General features: G+C 39.0%; 1 protein-coding gene across 3 annotated transcripts in view; it reads left to right on the forward strand.

The window, feature by feature from the left end:
- Nucleotides 1–13,533, forward strand: part of ppip5k1a (diphosphoinositol pentakisphosphate kinase 1a) — a 42,866-nt gene that overhangs the window by 18,754 nt on the left and 10,579 nt on the right. For 2 of the 3 annotated variants that reach the window (XM_077713275.1, XM_077713276.1), the window contains exons 20-26: nt 246–373; nt 473–587; nt 667–774; nt 2,071–2,199; nt 2,289–2,429; nt 2,520–2,613; nt 10,457–10,582. In XM_077713275.1, the coding sequence (XP_077569401.1) occupies nt 246–373; nt 473–587; nt 667–774; nt 2,071–2,199; nt 2,289–2,429; nt 2,520–2,613; nt 10,457–10,582 (841 nt within the window). The remainder of the gene's footprint in view (nt 1–245; nt 374–472; nt 588–666; nt 775–2,070; nt 2,200–2,288; nt 2,430–2,519; nt 2,614–10,456; nt 10,583–13,533) is intronic. The other variant, XM_077713277.1, reaches the window with a different exon arrangement.

Here is a 13,533-nt window from a genome sequence, read left to right on the forward strand (position 1 = left end):
ATATAATTATTACATTTGGATTTTCTTAATAGCATTTTATCCATTTTTTTGCAGATAACAAAATTTGATTATGAATTAATTATTGGCTGCACGTAAAGGTATCCATTGATTTTGAGTTGATGTAAGAACTTTTAAGGATATTTCTTTAACTCAAATGTCACTAATTTGACCCTTGGTTATCAAGGTACCATTGCAACACCTGAACTTTGGCAGCTCCTTACTTTTTCTTTTGTTTGTTGTTGTAGGAATATGGCATAAATAAAGCTGAGAAGCAGGACATTGCATATGCCTACTGCCTTCCACTGGTCAGAAAGATCCAGCTTGACCTTCAGAGGACTCATGAGGATGAGTCTGTCAACAAGTTGCACCCTCTGTGAGTGTGGCCTGAAGTATCTTTGATATGCAAAATGATGGACAGAGTTTGGATGACAGCTGAGAATGTTTTCGATTAAGAGAGAGGTCTTGTTTGCAGATATTCGCGTGGTGTCATGTCACCCGGGCGACATGTGAGGACACGACTATATTTCACTAGTGAAAGTCACGTTCACTCTCTGCTGAGTATTTTCCGCTATGGTGGTTTACTTGATGTGAGTTGTGAATCACTTTGATTGTCAAATGGATATTTTTACAGGTGGCACTAAAACAATTTGTATCTTTGTACATAAGGAGGAGAAAGATCAGCAATGGAATCGTGCCATGGATTATCTTAGCGCTGTTTCTGAACTCAACTACATGACTCAGATTGTCATTATGCTATATGAGGACAACAATAAGGTGACCTTTAGTGTTCCTTACACCAATGTACACCAATATCCAAGAAAATATAACTTTAAATATAGTAAATGATAATTTATTTGTGAGGGTTTTACAAACCTATCTGGCCCAATGTGAAAAAGTAAAATTTGGGGTAATTTAGCAACCATTGGATTTAACGTCCTCATTGGGAAAGGATAAAAGGACTGAGAAATTAAGGTGGTGACAAATCGTTCATCAATCTTCTCATTTTAATTTCACTTGCCACACTCAAACCTGATTACTACCACATTTGTATTACTTAAATAGAGCATTTGAGTCACAGTGAACTAGGCTACAATATATCAAAAAGAATCAAATACCACGATTACTTGATGAAGAGTGTGTGACAATGACTCGCCCAGGAGGTCCCCAAATTCTAGACAGCATCCAGATACAAAGATACTGACCTCAGTGAAATTCAATGTTTATGTTTTTGCCATAAAAATGACAATGATTAAAAATCGCATTCATGGAAGAGTTACCAAGCACTACTGTCAAAAAACAACAAAACCCCATCTGAGCTTTGTCAAAGATGATATTGATGATCCTTAAGACTTTTGGAAAAACACTATCGAATGATGATTATAAAATTACTGCACTTTACTGTGGAAAAAATCAAAGCATTTGTTTAAAAAAAATGCCAACAGATGACCAGAACAAGTTGCTGTGTGTGATTGATGGAAGAACCAGAAAATGTTAAAGAACAACTTTGTGTGCACTCAAACCCGAGCGCACTTAGACAAAAAGTTCCAAAACAAGCAAGGCCTCCTCAAAACAAAACCATCATTAAGGTTTTGGAGGTCTAAAGTTGAAGTCTGAATTTAAATTTTATTTAGATGCTGTCACATTTAAATTGTATTTAGATGCTGTCGCTGTGACCTTTTTAAAAAAAAACCTCCAATATAGCAGAGTTCAAATAATTCAAGAAAGTAGAGCGGTCTAAAATTCTTTCACAGCTGTGTGAGACTAGTAAGCAATTCTCCCAGATTCTACATTTCAGTTATTTATTACACTATGGATTATTTGGTACCTTAATTCTCTCTTAATTTAAAACTGTCCTTTGGCTGTTTTTATGAGATTAAAATATTTTTAAACTAAGATATTTTTGTGATAAAAAAAAAACATCAAGAATGAGACAAAAAAAATCAGCTTACCTAAAATCAGGTGAAATATTTTTGTTGTTGTTGTACATATTACAAAATAAAGGTTAGCAGAAAGGAATTCTGTGTTAAACAATGGTAAACATTAAAACAGTATCACCTTTTTTCCCCTTAGGATTTATCCTCCGAGGAACGCTTCCATGTGGAGCTTCACTTTAGCCCGGGAGTAAAAGGTGTTGAGGAAGAAGAGAATGCACCAACTGGCTTTGGCTTCAGGCCAGCCTCTGCAGAGGTAGCGCGACAGGTATGGATAACATCATTTACCTTTCCAATCACTGTAGATGTCATAGTTTGCTGGTAACGGTATGTGCCAACTTTTTATTATACAATTAGAACAGGCAAAAGCAAACCGACCCAGGAAGTTTGGAGGACCTCTCTCGTGATGAAACGGACCGAGCTGTTCCGTTGTCTGAACCCATCACCATACAGAGAAGATCACCGCTTATACGGAACCACAAAACTGGATCGATGGAGGTTCGTTGTTGGTATATTGTTCATTCAGTATTATCTTAATATTTTACTGTATTCTATTTCCTCAAACTTAAAAAAGTTATCTACTTTCAGGTTCTATCAGAAACTTCATCCTCCAAAGTCGGAAGTTATCGGCTCTTCTCGTTTTGCTCTCGCCAGTCGCCAGACATTAAGCAAAGTGGATTAGGTAAGTATCACGCATGTTTTGATAATGATGATAACGATGGTTATATTACAAAGTGCTTACTGTGAGAGAGGAATCACTACTGATTTGATCGATTATGTTTTTGGTTGTTGTATGCCATCAGTATGAGAGTCTTTGTTGGCATGATAGACCAAAACATTTGTTAACCTCCTATGACCTGGCGTCCACGTGTGTGGACATCAGGTTTTTGGTTGTCAAAGACTACAATGTTTAATTTTGGACTACAGGGGCCTGGCCTCCACTTATGATGTGGACATCGTTTTCCCAGAAAGTACATCATGTAAAAAGATAATTATTTGGTTTTTACACTTCTTTAGGTCCCAATTGGCCTAAATACAGTGTTCCCCCGCTACTTCGCGGTTCAGCTACCGCGGACTCAGAGCTTCGCAGATTTTTTTTAGAAAAAAAAATACAAATATTACATTGAAACAACATATTTTACAGTTTTTTTTGTTATAACATGAATTTAACTCTCTCTACCCGTATTCTTTATGCTGTACTGCAGGGGTGGCCAACCCGCGGCTCGCGAGCCGCATGCGGCTCTTTGGCCGGTTTCATGCGGCTCTTACGTCCATATCAAAGTTTTTTTTTTTTTTTTTTTGCGTGACACCATGCTGACATCGCCCAGAAATTTCCAAAAGTGACTGAATTTCACAAGCACAAGTTGGCCACTTTGAAAAGTCAGGCAGAAAAGCAGACACATATTTTGCAAAAATTTACGAAGCACTCAGAGACGGTAACGCTTGTGTTTTATTTGTATTTGCGTGTGCGCTTCCCTTGAGTTCAATACGGTATTTTCGTCAAATGCGCATCTGCCTGGGATGAAAATACGTACCTCAAAGTTTCCCAGATTTGAGTAAACAATTTGTGTCAAGCTCGCTCTCAAAATGGAAGGGAAACATGCACAGTAAAACAAAAAATATGAAGATGAACACAGGACGTTTTTAACAGAGTGGGAGAGTTTATATTTTTTTGTTGAACGTAATGGCAAGCCATTCTGCCTTATATGCCAGGCGTCATAAGCGCATTTCCATGCTTCAAATCTTCAGCGCCACTTCAGCTCACTCCATGCTGACATCGCCCAGAAATTTCCAAAAGTGACTGAATTTCACAAGCACAAGTTGGCCACTTTGAAAAGTCAGGCAGAAAAGCAGACACATATTTTGCAAAAATTTACGAAGCACTCAGAGACGGTAACGCTTGTGTTTTATTTGTATTTGCGTGTGCGCTTCGCTTGAGTTCAATACGGTATTTTCGTCAAATGCGCATCTGCCTGGGATGAAAATACGTACCTCAAAGTGTCCCAGATTTGAGTAAACAATTTGTGTCAAGCTCGCTCTCGAAATGGAAGGGAAAAAATGCACAGCAAAACGAAAATATGAAGATGAACACAGGACGTTTTTAACAGAGTGGGAGAGTTTATATTTTTTTGTTGAACGTAATGGCAAGCCATTCTGCCTTATATGCCAGGCGTCATTAGCGCATTTCAAAGCTTCAAATCTTCAGCGCCACTTCAGCTCACTCCATGCTGACATCGCCAAGAAATTTCCAAAAGGGACTGAACTTCACAAGCACAAGTTGGCCACTTTGAAAAGTCAGGCAGAAAAGCAGACACATATTTTGCAAAAATTTACAAAGCACTCAGAGACGGTAACGCTTGCATCGTATCAACTGGCTTGGAACATTGCACGGGCCAAAAAGCCATACAATGAAGGGGAGTTCATTAAAAAATGCCTCGGTGACGTTGTTGAAATCTTGTCTCCTGAAAACGACAAACTAAAACGAATGGTATCAGACGTCCAACTTTGTGAGGAGGATCAACTGAAACCTGCCTTAAGAGAAGGGACCATTGAGTTCTGGAAAAGTGTGCCAATGGAAAAATACCCCAATGTTAAACAGGCTGCGCTTAAGATACTGTCAATGTTTGGGTCAACATACGTCTGCGAGTCTGTATTTTCTACCCTAAAACACGTGAAATCAAAGCATCGATCGGTTCTGACTGACACCCATGTGAAAGAATTGCTTCGAGTGGCAACAACAGAATACAAGCCAGATTTGAAGAGGATTGTTCAAGGCAAGGAATGCCAGAAGTCGCACTAAATAACATGCACAGTAAAAGAAAAACGCTGTTGTAAATTATTATTATTTTTTTTGTGGACTTGGTTGAACTGAGAGTTTGTCTGTGTGAGACAGTGCACACAATGTTCATTGTTTATAATGACTGGCCAGTGCTGTTAGTACTGTAGGAGTCAATTTATGTCATTACTATGCTGGTGTGTGACAATAAATCTGGCTGAGCAAAGGTATGTGTGTGATGTGGCTCTTTGCGGTAACACAGTAAAAAATGTGGCTCTTGGTCTCTGACTGGTTGGCCACCCCTGCTGTACTGTATACAGGGGGGTGAATTTAAAAAAAAATATATGTTACTTTTTATTTTTTGGAATTAAATTCTAATTAAGCATTTTTGAAGGGGAATCCCTACTTTGCGGAAATTCACTTATCGCCGGTGGTCCCGGGCCCCATTAACCGCAATAACCGAGGGAACACTGTAAATATCAAGGAAAAAATAAAAATGCATGCCTTGCAAGATCATGTTTGGGTCTTAGGAGGTTAATGTAGTATTCAATGGGTTAATACTAATATTACATTTATCATATAGAGGTGAAGTCTATGTATCTCAATAATAGGTTTCGTATTTTTTCCACCACAGTAACAGAATTCAATTACAGCAAGAAAAAAAATAAGTAGGCCTGAGCGGGCACACCCAATCACAAAAACTCACTGATTTAGTCTAATGAACAGACTGACCAAGTTTGAGGCAGATATGTAAAACTCCCCAGTATGAGTCCGTTCAAATGCAATGCCTTGAAAATGGACAAAAACGAATGATTTTACCAAATTAAATCCATGATGAACGTCATCCTGTTTGGTTTGGGACATGGCTACCAGACACTTTTTTGTGTAGTTTCACACCAGTTATTGGTAAAAAACAATGTGAATGTTTAGAGTGGGTTTGGTACGATGTTCCTGTAACATACATCAAGAGTTTGTTGGAGGACCGGGAATGTGTATGCCAAATTTCATGGTCGTACATACTGCCTATGAGCCAAAACAAAGTACTTGATGTTTTTGGCCATCTACGGGTTGGCGCGGAAAATGGCAACAACCCCAATGAAATGGGCTTCAAAATACAGCATGACCAAGGTCTTCTGAACAAACAAACTGAAATCCAGTTCAAAATTGCCAACCTGGTAGGAAATGGAAGAGAAAAAGTGAAGAGAAATACTTTTTATCATCTCTAGTGGGTGCTTTCAAACCCTATAGGATTCTTTAGGGTGGGCTAGTCATCAAGTACCATAAATGCACACGCATTGAAGTATAGCCAAATAATATGAGTAAAGGTTAGGTTTTAAAGAAAATGGCGGTCATTTTCAAACCAAGTACTGTGATCTTTCTTCACTTGGCAGCTTCAACTTTTGTGGCCTCACTACATCTAGGATTTTTTTCTGAGGTATATAAAAAAAGTTCATAAAAATATCTAAATCCACGCTGAAACTTGCAACCGGAAGACAGATGGATAATGGGGGAAATCAGGACACCGCTTCATCTCTCGGTACCGAATAGGGATACTACAATAGAGGGAGAATGGGTGCAATCTCATATATATTAGTGCAAAGATGCATTATGTCTTGCAACTTCCTGTTTTGTAGTGAGTGAATTTTGCATCACGTACATCACCTGTGGAAAAAACTTTTCGGTGTTGAAAATGCCTTATAAATATTGACGTTCCTTGATATGATAAAGGCGTAGCACACCATTGCGGCATACATACCGTTCTTTTGTACAAAATTCAACTGGTAGGAATCTTGTTAATGTTAATGGTGTCTGCCATGCGGTTAAAAGTGGGACACAGTAAGTGAACACACTTCGCCTCTGGAGTTTCATGCCTGTTGTGGCAATCTGTATGCTGGGAATAAATAAAAACAACAGTAGGATCATCAACACTCACTGCTTCCCGGATTTAAAGCTATTGGGAGTACGGTGCAGGCACTTCTATCTACCTAGAAAGCTAACAATTGTCATTGTAACGGCGGTTTAAATCCCACCGGAGGCTAACATTAGCACGGCACTTAGCCTCCTGCTAGCGGCTGTAAACAAACAGCAGCTTGACCACCCCGATGGAGTCTATTTTGTCGCTGGTGACTTCAACAAGCATGTTTAAAGACTTTTCTGCCTAAATGTATCCAGTACGTGAAATGTCACACCAGAGGAGATAACACTCTAGACCAGGGGTGGGCAACCTTTTCGGCCTGGGGGCCACATTGACTTTAAAACTTTAAAACAATCTCCAGGACTACACAGACAGTGTACTTTCCCACGTCAAAAACTGCACGGACAATGTCACGGTTAAATAAATGGATTCAGGTTTTTCCTAACCAAAAGCCTTGTATCACCAGTAAGACACGGGCACTCATCAAACGCCGTAACACTACCTTCAGGTCACGGGACAAGGTACAATAGAGCGCTGCCAGAGCAGAGCTGAAGAGAGGCATTCAAAAGGCTAAGGCAGCATATACAAAGAAAATTGAGGAGCACTTCACAGGAAATAACCCAAAGAAGATGTGGCAGGGAAGACAACATATTATCAATTACAAGAACAATAATATGTCTGTTAACGCAGATGCCTCACTAGCTGAAGAACTGAACCGTTTCTTTGCCCACTTTGAGACTGACAAGTCCCAGTCTCAACACCTCCACCACCACCCTGCAGCAGTACAATGGAGCTTCAGGAACATGAAGTGAGACAGGTACTGCAGACTGAACACCAGGAAGGCTGCTGGCCCTGACAGAGTACATGGAAAGGTGCGCAAAGCCTCTGCTGACCAGCTGGCTGGGGTTTTCCCAAAAAAAATTCAATTGTTCCCTGCAACAATCTATCATTCCATCTTGCCTGAAATCTGCCACCATTATCCCTGTCCCTAAAAAGCCAACCACTGACAGCTTGAATGATTATAGACCTGTTGCACTTACGCCTGTGATTATGAAATGCTTTGAAAAGTTGGTCGCCTGCCATATCAGGTATATAATCCCTCCCTCAGTTTACCCTAATCAGTTTGCCTATAGAGCAAATAGGTCCACTGAGGACGCCATCGTCGTAGCTCTACACACAGCATCTAGAACACCTTGGGAACTACATGATGATGCTTTTTATTGACTAAAGCTCAACCTCAAGACTATAATACCGGACATTCTGGCTGACAAACTCTTCTACCTTGGACTAACCTTTTCCATCTGCTACTGGATTAACCAACCGTCCACAAACTGTTTGACTTGGTTCCTACCTCTCTTCCTCCATTACACTGAGCATTGGCTCCCGTGAAGGCTGTGTACTGAGTCCTCTTCTGTACTCTCTGTATACATATGACTGTACACTGACCCACCAGTCTAACTCCATCATCAAATTCACCGATGACACCACAGTGGTCGGACCCATCTCGGGAGGGGAGGAGTCGGCCTACAGAGATGGGGTCAACAAACTGTCTTTGTGGTGTCTGGTGGACAATCTGACACTAAACTATTTCCTGAGGGTACTCAGAAGAAACAACTTGGACACTAAAATTCTGGTAACCTTCTATAGAGCCACTGTGGAGAGGATCCTGACATACTGCATTACAGTGTGGTACGCTGCAAGCACGACAGCAGAAAGAAAGGTCATGCAGAGGGTGATCAACACTGCCCAGTAGATCATCGCCTACTTTCTGTCCTCACTGGATGCAATTGCCAGCCCCCACTACCTCAGCAGAGCCAGGAACATTGTCAGGGACCAATACCACCGTGGTCACAACCTTTTCCAGCTGCTCCCCTCTGGCAGACGCTACAGGTCTCACAAAGCACGGACAAATAGACTTAAGGACAGTTTTTTTTCCGCCACAGCCATCAGGACTCTGAACTTGCGTCAGCACGACACACAATCCCTATTGTGCAATAACTTTGGTATTTTCAATAACAATGTGCAATATCTTAGACTGTGCAATATTTTAGAATTCACCTAGTCGAGATGTGACTTTTTGTACTTTTATACTACTATTTATGTTTGTCTTGTTTTTTACTGGGGTAACACTTTGAAAAGCTTGAAGTAGCACCACCAATTTCGTTATAAGCAGCTGTGTATGATGACAATAAAGGCTTTTGAATTGATTTCTTAAATGAAATGGAACGAAAACTTGCACCCACTGCGGTCTAGTGTAAAAGCTTAATAAGCCTCCCTTCATTTAAAATAGTGTTACCCTTAACTTAATTCATTGGTTACGGAAGTGGTATCGTAACTTTGATTTTTTTTGGTACGTAGAAGCATATTTTACGTTGAATTAGCATAATTGATTCCACAATCTTTAATACTACCCCAAAACTTTCAAAAAATGATGAAAGTATTACAGTTGTATATGAAAAATGTATGCAAATGTGTGAATGTATGCAAATGTGTGAATGTATGCAAATGTGTGAATGTATGCGAAAAGTTTAAAAAAGATAAGAAAATAATTTAACCCATTTAAAATATCATAAATCCAAAAGACATTTTACCAATGGAGTGGAATTGCAAGTGGCACCACTGTCAACATACGTACACACATCAAAACATTACTGGTCTGCAATGGTCTTGGAAAAGGGGCTTTTGTTTGGACGGTTGCGGTAAAACTAGCCACTATTTTATTTTTGGACCATTTTTCATATCTTGGAAACAAAATCTCATCAAAGCTCTTTGTAACCTAAACATTTGACATGTAAAAGCAATTCAAAGGAGAGCTACCACTTTATATTGGTTGTGGCCTCACCGCCTTCCCTGCCAAATTGTGGCATCTAGTCATAATTAAAGGACATTTTATGAACTATCTAAAAAGACCTCTTTAAATTTTCTAAATCACTGGCTAGACCCAGTGTATTAGAGAAATAATAAACCGTGTACCTTGTGCAATGCTGGTGTTTGAATAGCTGTTCCTGTAAACCCATTAAATGTTTCAGGTTTCAACCTGCTATACCAAACAAAGCATTTTACCTCAAACTGCTGCATTTCCTTTGTAGTCCTAAGACATTGTTATATTACCAAAAAGTTTACCCACAGGGATGGTACAATATCTTACAAGCTTTTCAGAATTATAACTCAAACGTAAGACTTTGCTTCACATAAGCTTGTAGTGAGTCTAGGTAAACAATTTGGTTTTCAACAGCTCTTTCTGTTCAGCAGACATACAGGAAGAACTTGAAAGATGATGTCCCTGACATTCCTAATATTGAAGACCATATCATGGTGGTTGTCCTAGGGGCCATTTTCATGACGATGGTTATGGGGTAAAAACGTAAAAACTTTTCCAAAGACCTCTATCATTTACATGACAATGGCAATTTGGGGGTCTGAAAAGGCAAACGTTTGAATGCTTCCAGAGTCTAAATATTGACGACTCTCCAACCAACAAAAAAAGTTGTGGGGGACATCTGAGTTCTGTATTCCGGATAATATATATTTTCTTGTGAAGGAGGCATAATTATACAACATTTATATGCCATTGAAGAGGTCAAAGAACCTGATGAAGTCAGTGTTCGTAGCAGGTGTGTGAAGACTTCATCTTCACGTGTAAATATGGCTCGGGCCATGTGCAAGTAACACAACGAGAGGGAAACATAAGTGCATGGTTTACTGTTTGTGTCTGCATGTTGATCTTTCCTACGTTTCTTTCTGTCTTTTCTCTCTTTCTGTCGCTCTTTGAATAGTCATTTGAGTAACAGCATGTTATGTGTAGTGGTCACTAACCCCCCGCCCCCCTCGCAGGCTCTCAGTGTGCCGGGCTGTTCAGCACCACTGTCCTAGGTGGGTCCTCTAGTGCCCCTAATCTGCAAGACTACGCACGTGCACATCGCAAAAAATTCTCCACCAGCAGTCTGTCCTACAAAGACGGTATGTGTTTGAGACACAGCACAGAAAAAAAAACTTGTCAAAATTTCCATTTGGATTTGATTATTTGATTATTACATCATTCAGAATAGGCCCATGTGGAGAATGTGGGCAAGTAAATGTACTAAATTCAAATATACATACATTTAATTTGAAAAGTTAATAGTTCTTGCAATCATAAGTCTTAAGATGGAAGGACATATGGTACATATTAAGAGAAGTATTCATGCCCATGCATCAATTGTTACATTGTTACAATTCTGTTTTAATCAGTACATAATTAGTATACTTCATTTCAGTCACACAAATGTTTTCCCCATCATTCTTCCTCCACACCACTTTTATTAGCATATTTTCATTTCAGTAGTTCATAGTTCATGCTCATGTCCATTTGAAAATAATTATGGACTGATGGAACAACAGATGTGCTAGTTGCGCAAGTGTCCTTTCAAAGGTAATATTCAGATGTAGTTTATAATCATTATTTTACTTTCGATTGCAGTAATGTCCCCCGCCACCCCTAACTCCCAGAAGTGCACACTACATGGTGGTATTTGCTTCATTGTGGTTTACCAGAAAGACTTTTCAGTGATGGAATTTTATTCACTTACATTTTACTATCTTCTAGAAGTGATTTTGGGTTGTAGTCCTACTAATTTGTTTGTGTCAGCAATCAAGCAGCATTTTTTTTTCTATTCATGAAAATATTCTTTCATGGATTATCTTTTTCTACCACTTTGTCTGGTTTTATTTCTCACCATGAGCCCGGCCACACTGGCTATATGTGTGTTTCTAGTTCATTTAAAAACAGCAAAATTCACTTGAGTTTGCGTTTGATTTTGTTAGTAAAGAACAGCACATATTAAAGAATACATAAATGTAAATACGAAAGATTGTAGCCGAGGGCTAATTCCCATCTTTAGTCCCTTGTGACCCTTGAAGATAAACGTTGACGCATACTACATACACACACGTAGCACCGTTGTAGACAGCGTTGTGATCGCAACTTTGTTTCTCTAACAGCCAGGCTTTAAAATCATTGGGGAAGAGGTTCAGAGATGGGAGTTTATGTATGCTAATTGGTATTGAGTTCCTGGTATGTGCGGCACGAACAGAGAAGGTGCTTTGGCTGAGTGCTCTCTTTTTGAAGGGAACTACAAAGTCACTTCTAGAGCCAGCCCTTTATGATGTGTTGGATTTTTTTTTGTACAAAAACCTGCAGTGGAGGAGGATGTTTTTATTGGAAGATTTTGTAAACTAAGATTGCATTTACATTTTTGATAGTATTGTCTCAGTTCTAACGTTTGTGTTTTTTTAAAAATATCTGACAGAGGAAAAGTGTGAAGACACATAAATGAGAGAAAATTAGCATACAATTATTTAATAAGCCGTTAAAATAAATAAACATGCAAAATCGATTCGTCTGTCAAGCAGCTAACATTAGGCAACAGAGGCAGAGCGCAAACGAACACGAGCACAATCTAATAAACATAAACTTAGGAATTTGAAACAATTTTATATTGAACTTTTTATCTTTTTTTATCAACGTTTCGTGGTTTCTTTAGCATCTAATTTTTCACCCATTTTATTTATCACCACTGCTTTTTAACTGTTTGGATTTAAGTTTCTCTTCGTGACATAAACAATTTGAAGAATTCAAAACAATGTTAGATTGAACTTTTAATTTTATTTTTATTAACATTTCATGATTTCTTTGGCATCTAATTCTTCACCCATTTTATTTATCGCCCCTGCTTTTTACCTGTTTAGATTTAAGTTACTCTTCGGCGGTGCTTGTTGACAGACGTTTTGAGAGAAAGTACGTTCTAAAGACTATTGCCTTTGACGACTTTAATAATATCATCTAAAGTCCACAAGACAAGCGGCCTCAAAGTGGGCGATCGTACGACTAGTGAACACTTCTTCAGGATGTTATTCCCACGAAGTCGGAAACTTCGTTACTTCCCCGTTTTTTTTCTGATTTGTGCTGTTGGAATGGCGGCTGCTTCCTCCTCGGCCGCCTGCCTTCTCGTTGAACTCCTTGTGTATTGCCGAGCGTTTCATCAACTCCTGCTGTGTTTAGAGTTTGTTTTGTTGCCCCTATGACCAACTCATCAACATCCAATAGCCCCATCACCTGCACCCGTGACAGAATTTCACACACCGCAGACTGCGATTCAGTTTGAGGCCCGACTGTTGTAAATTCGTCAAAGGCACTCGGTGGCCTACAATCTAAACTTCAAGGTCACAATGAAAAAACCATAAGACATGAAAAGTTTTTGTCGACTGCGAGTCTGTCGAAAGCACTCGGCCACAGCTTCTTCCAAGCATAAGTTTGAAACAGACAACGACAGTCAAAGAAACATGTAGGGTTGTTGTGAGACAGCCAATGAGAGCCCAGTAGAGTGTTGCGGGTTTCTAAAGTGAGAATCACTGCCTCTGTGACAATATGTTTAAATAAAATAACAGATGAGATGCATTTCCTTTTTGGGGGATGTCGTAACTTGGATCTTTTTTGTATTTTGAAGCACTCGTTTGCATGTGAAAAGCTTTCGTAACCTGAAAATTTCGTACCTAAAGGAATTTGTAAATATAGGTACTCAATCACATTTTCAATACTACATGAATTTAAAAAAAAGACTTTTTTATAGCAAGCAATATGCAAAAATATCATTACTGTCAATAGTAGTGCAAAATTTAGCCCATAACAGATTTCTGCTGTAAAGACATCACCAATTAGCAATGAGTATCGATACTTTTGCAATCAAATACCTCAATACTTTTGACAACCCGAATTGGGGTTCAATTCTATTTTGAGAATTCATACATTTACAATCAAATTTCAATTTCAATGAGAATTTTGTTAAATGTAAATAAAAACAGAATGCAATGATTTGAAAATCCTTTTCAAAATACATTCAATTGAATACCCAACAAACACATGTTTTAACATT

The sequence above is a fragment of the Stigmatopora nigra genome, chromosome 3, assembly GCF_051989575.1.
Source record: "Stigmatopora nigra isolate UIUO_SnigA chromosome 3, RoL_Snig_1.1, whole genome shotgun sequence".
NCBI lineage: Eukaryota > Metazoa > Chordata > Actinopteri > Syngnathiformes > Syngnathidae > Stigmatopora > Stigmatopora nigra.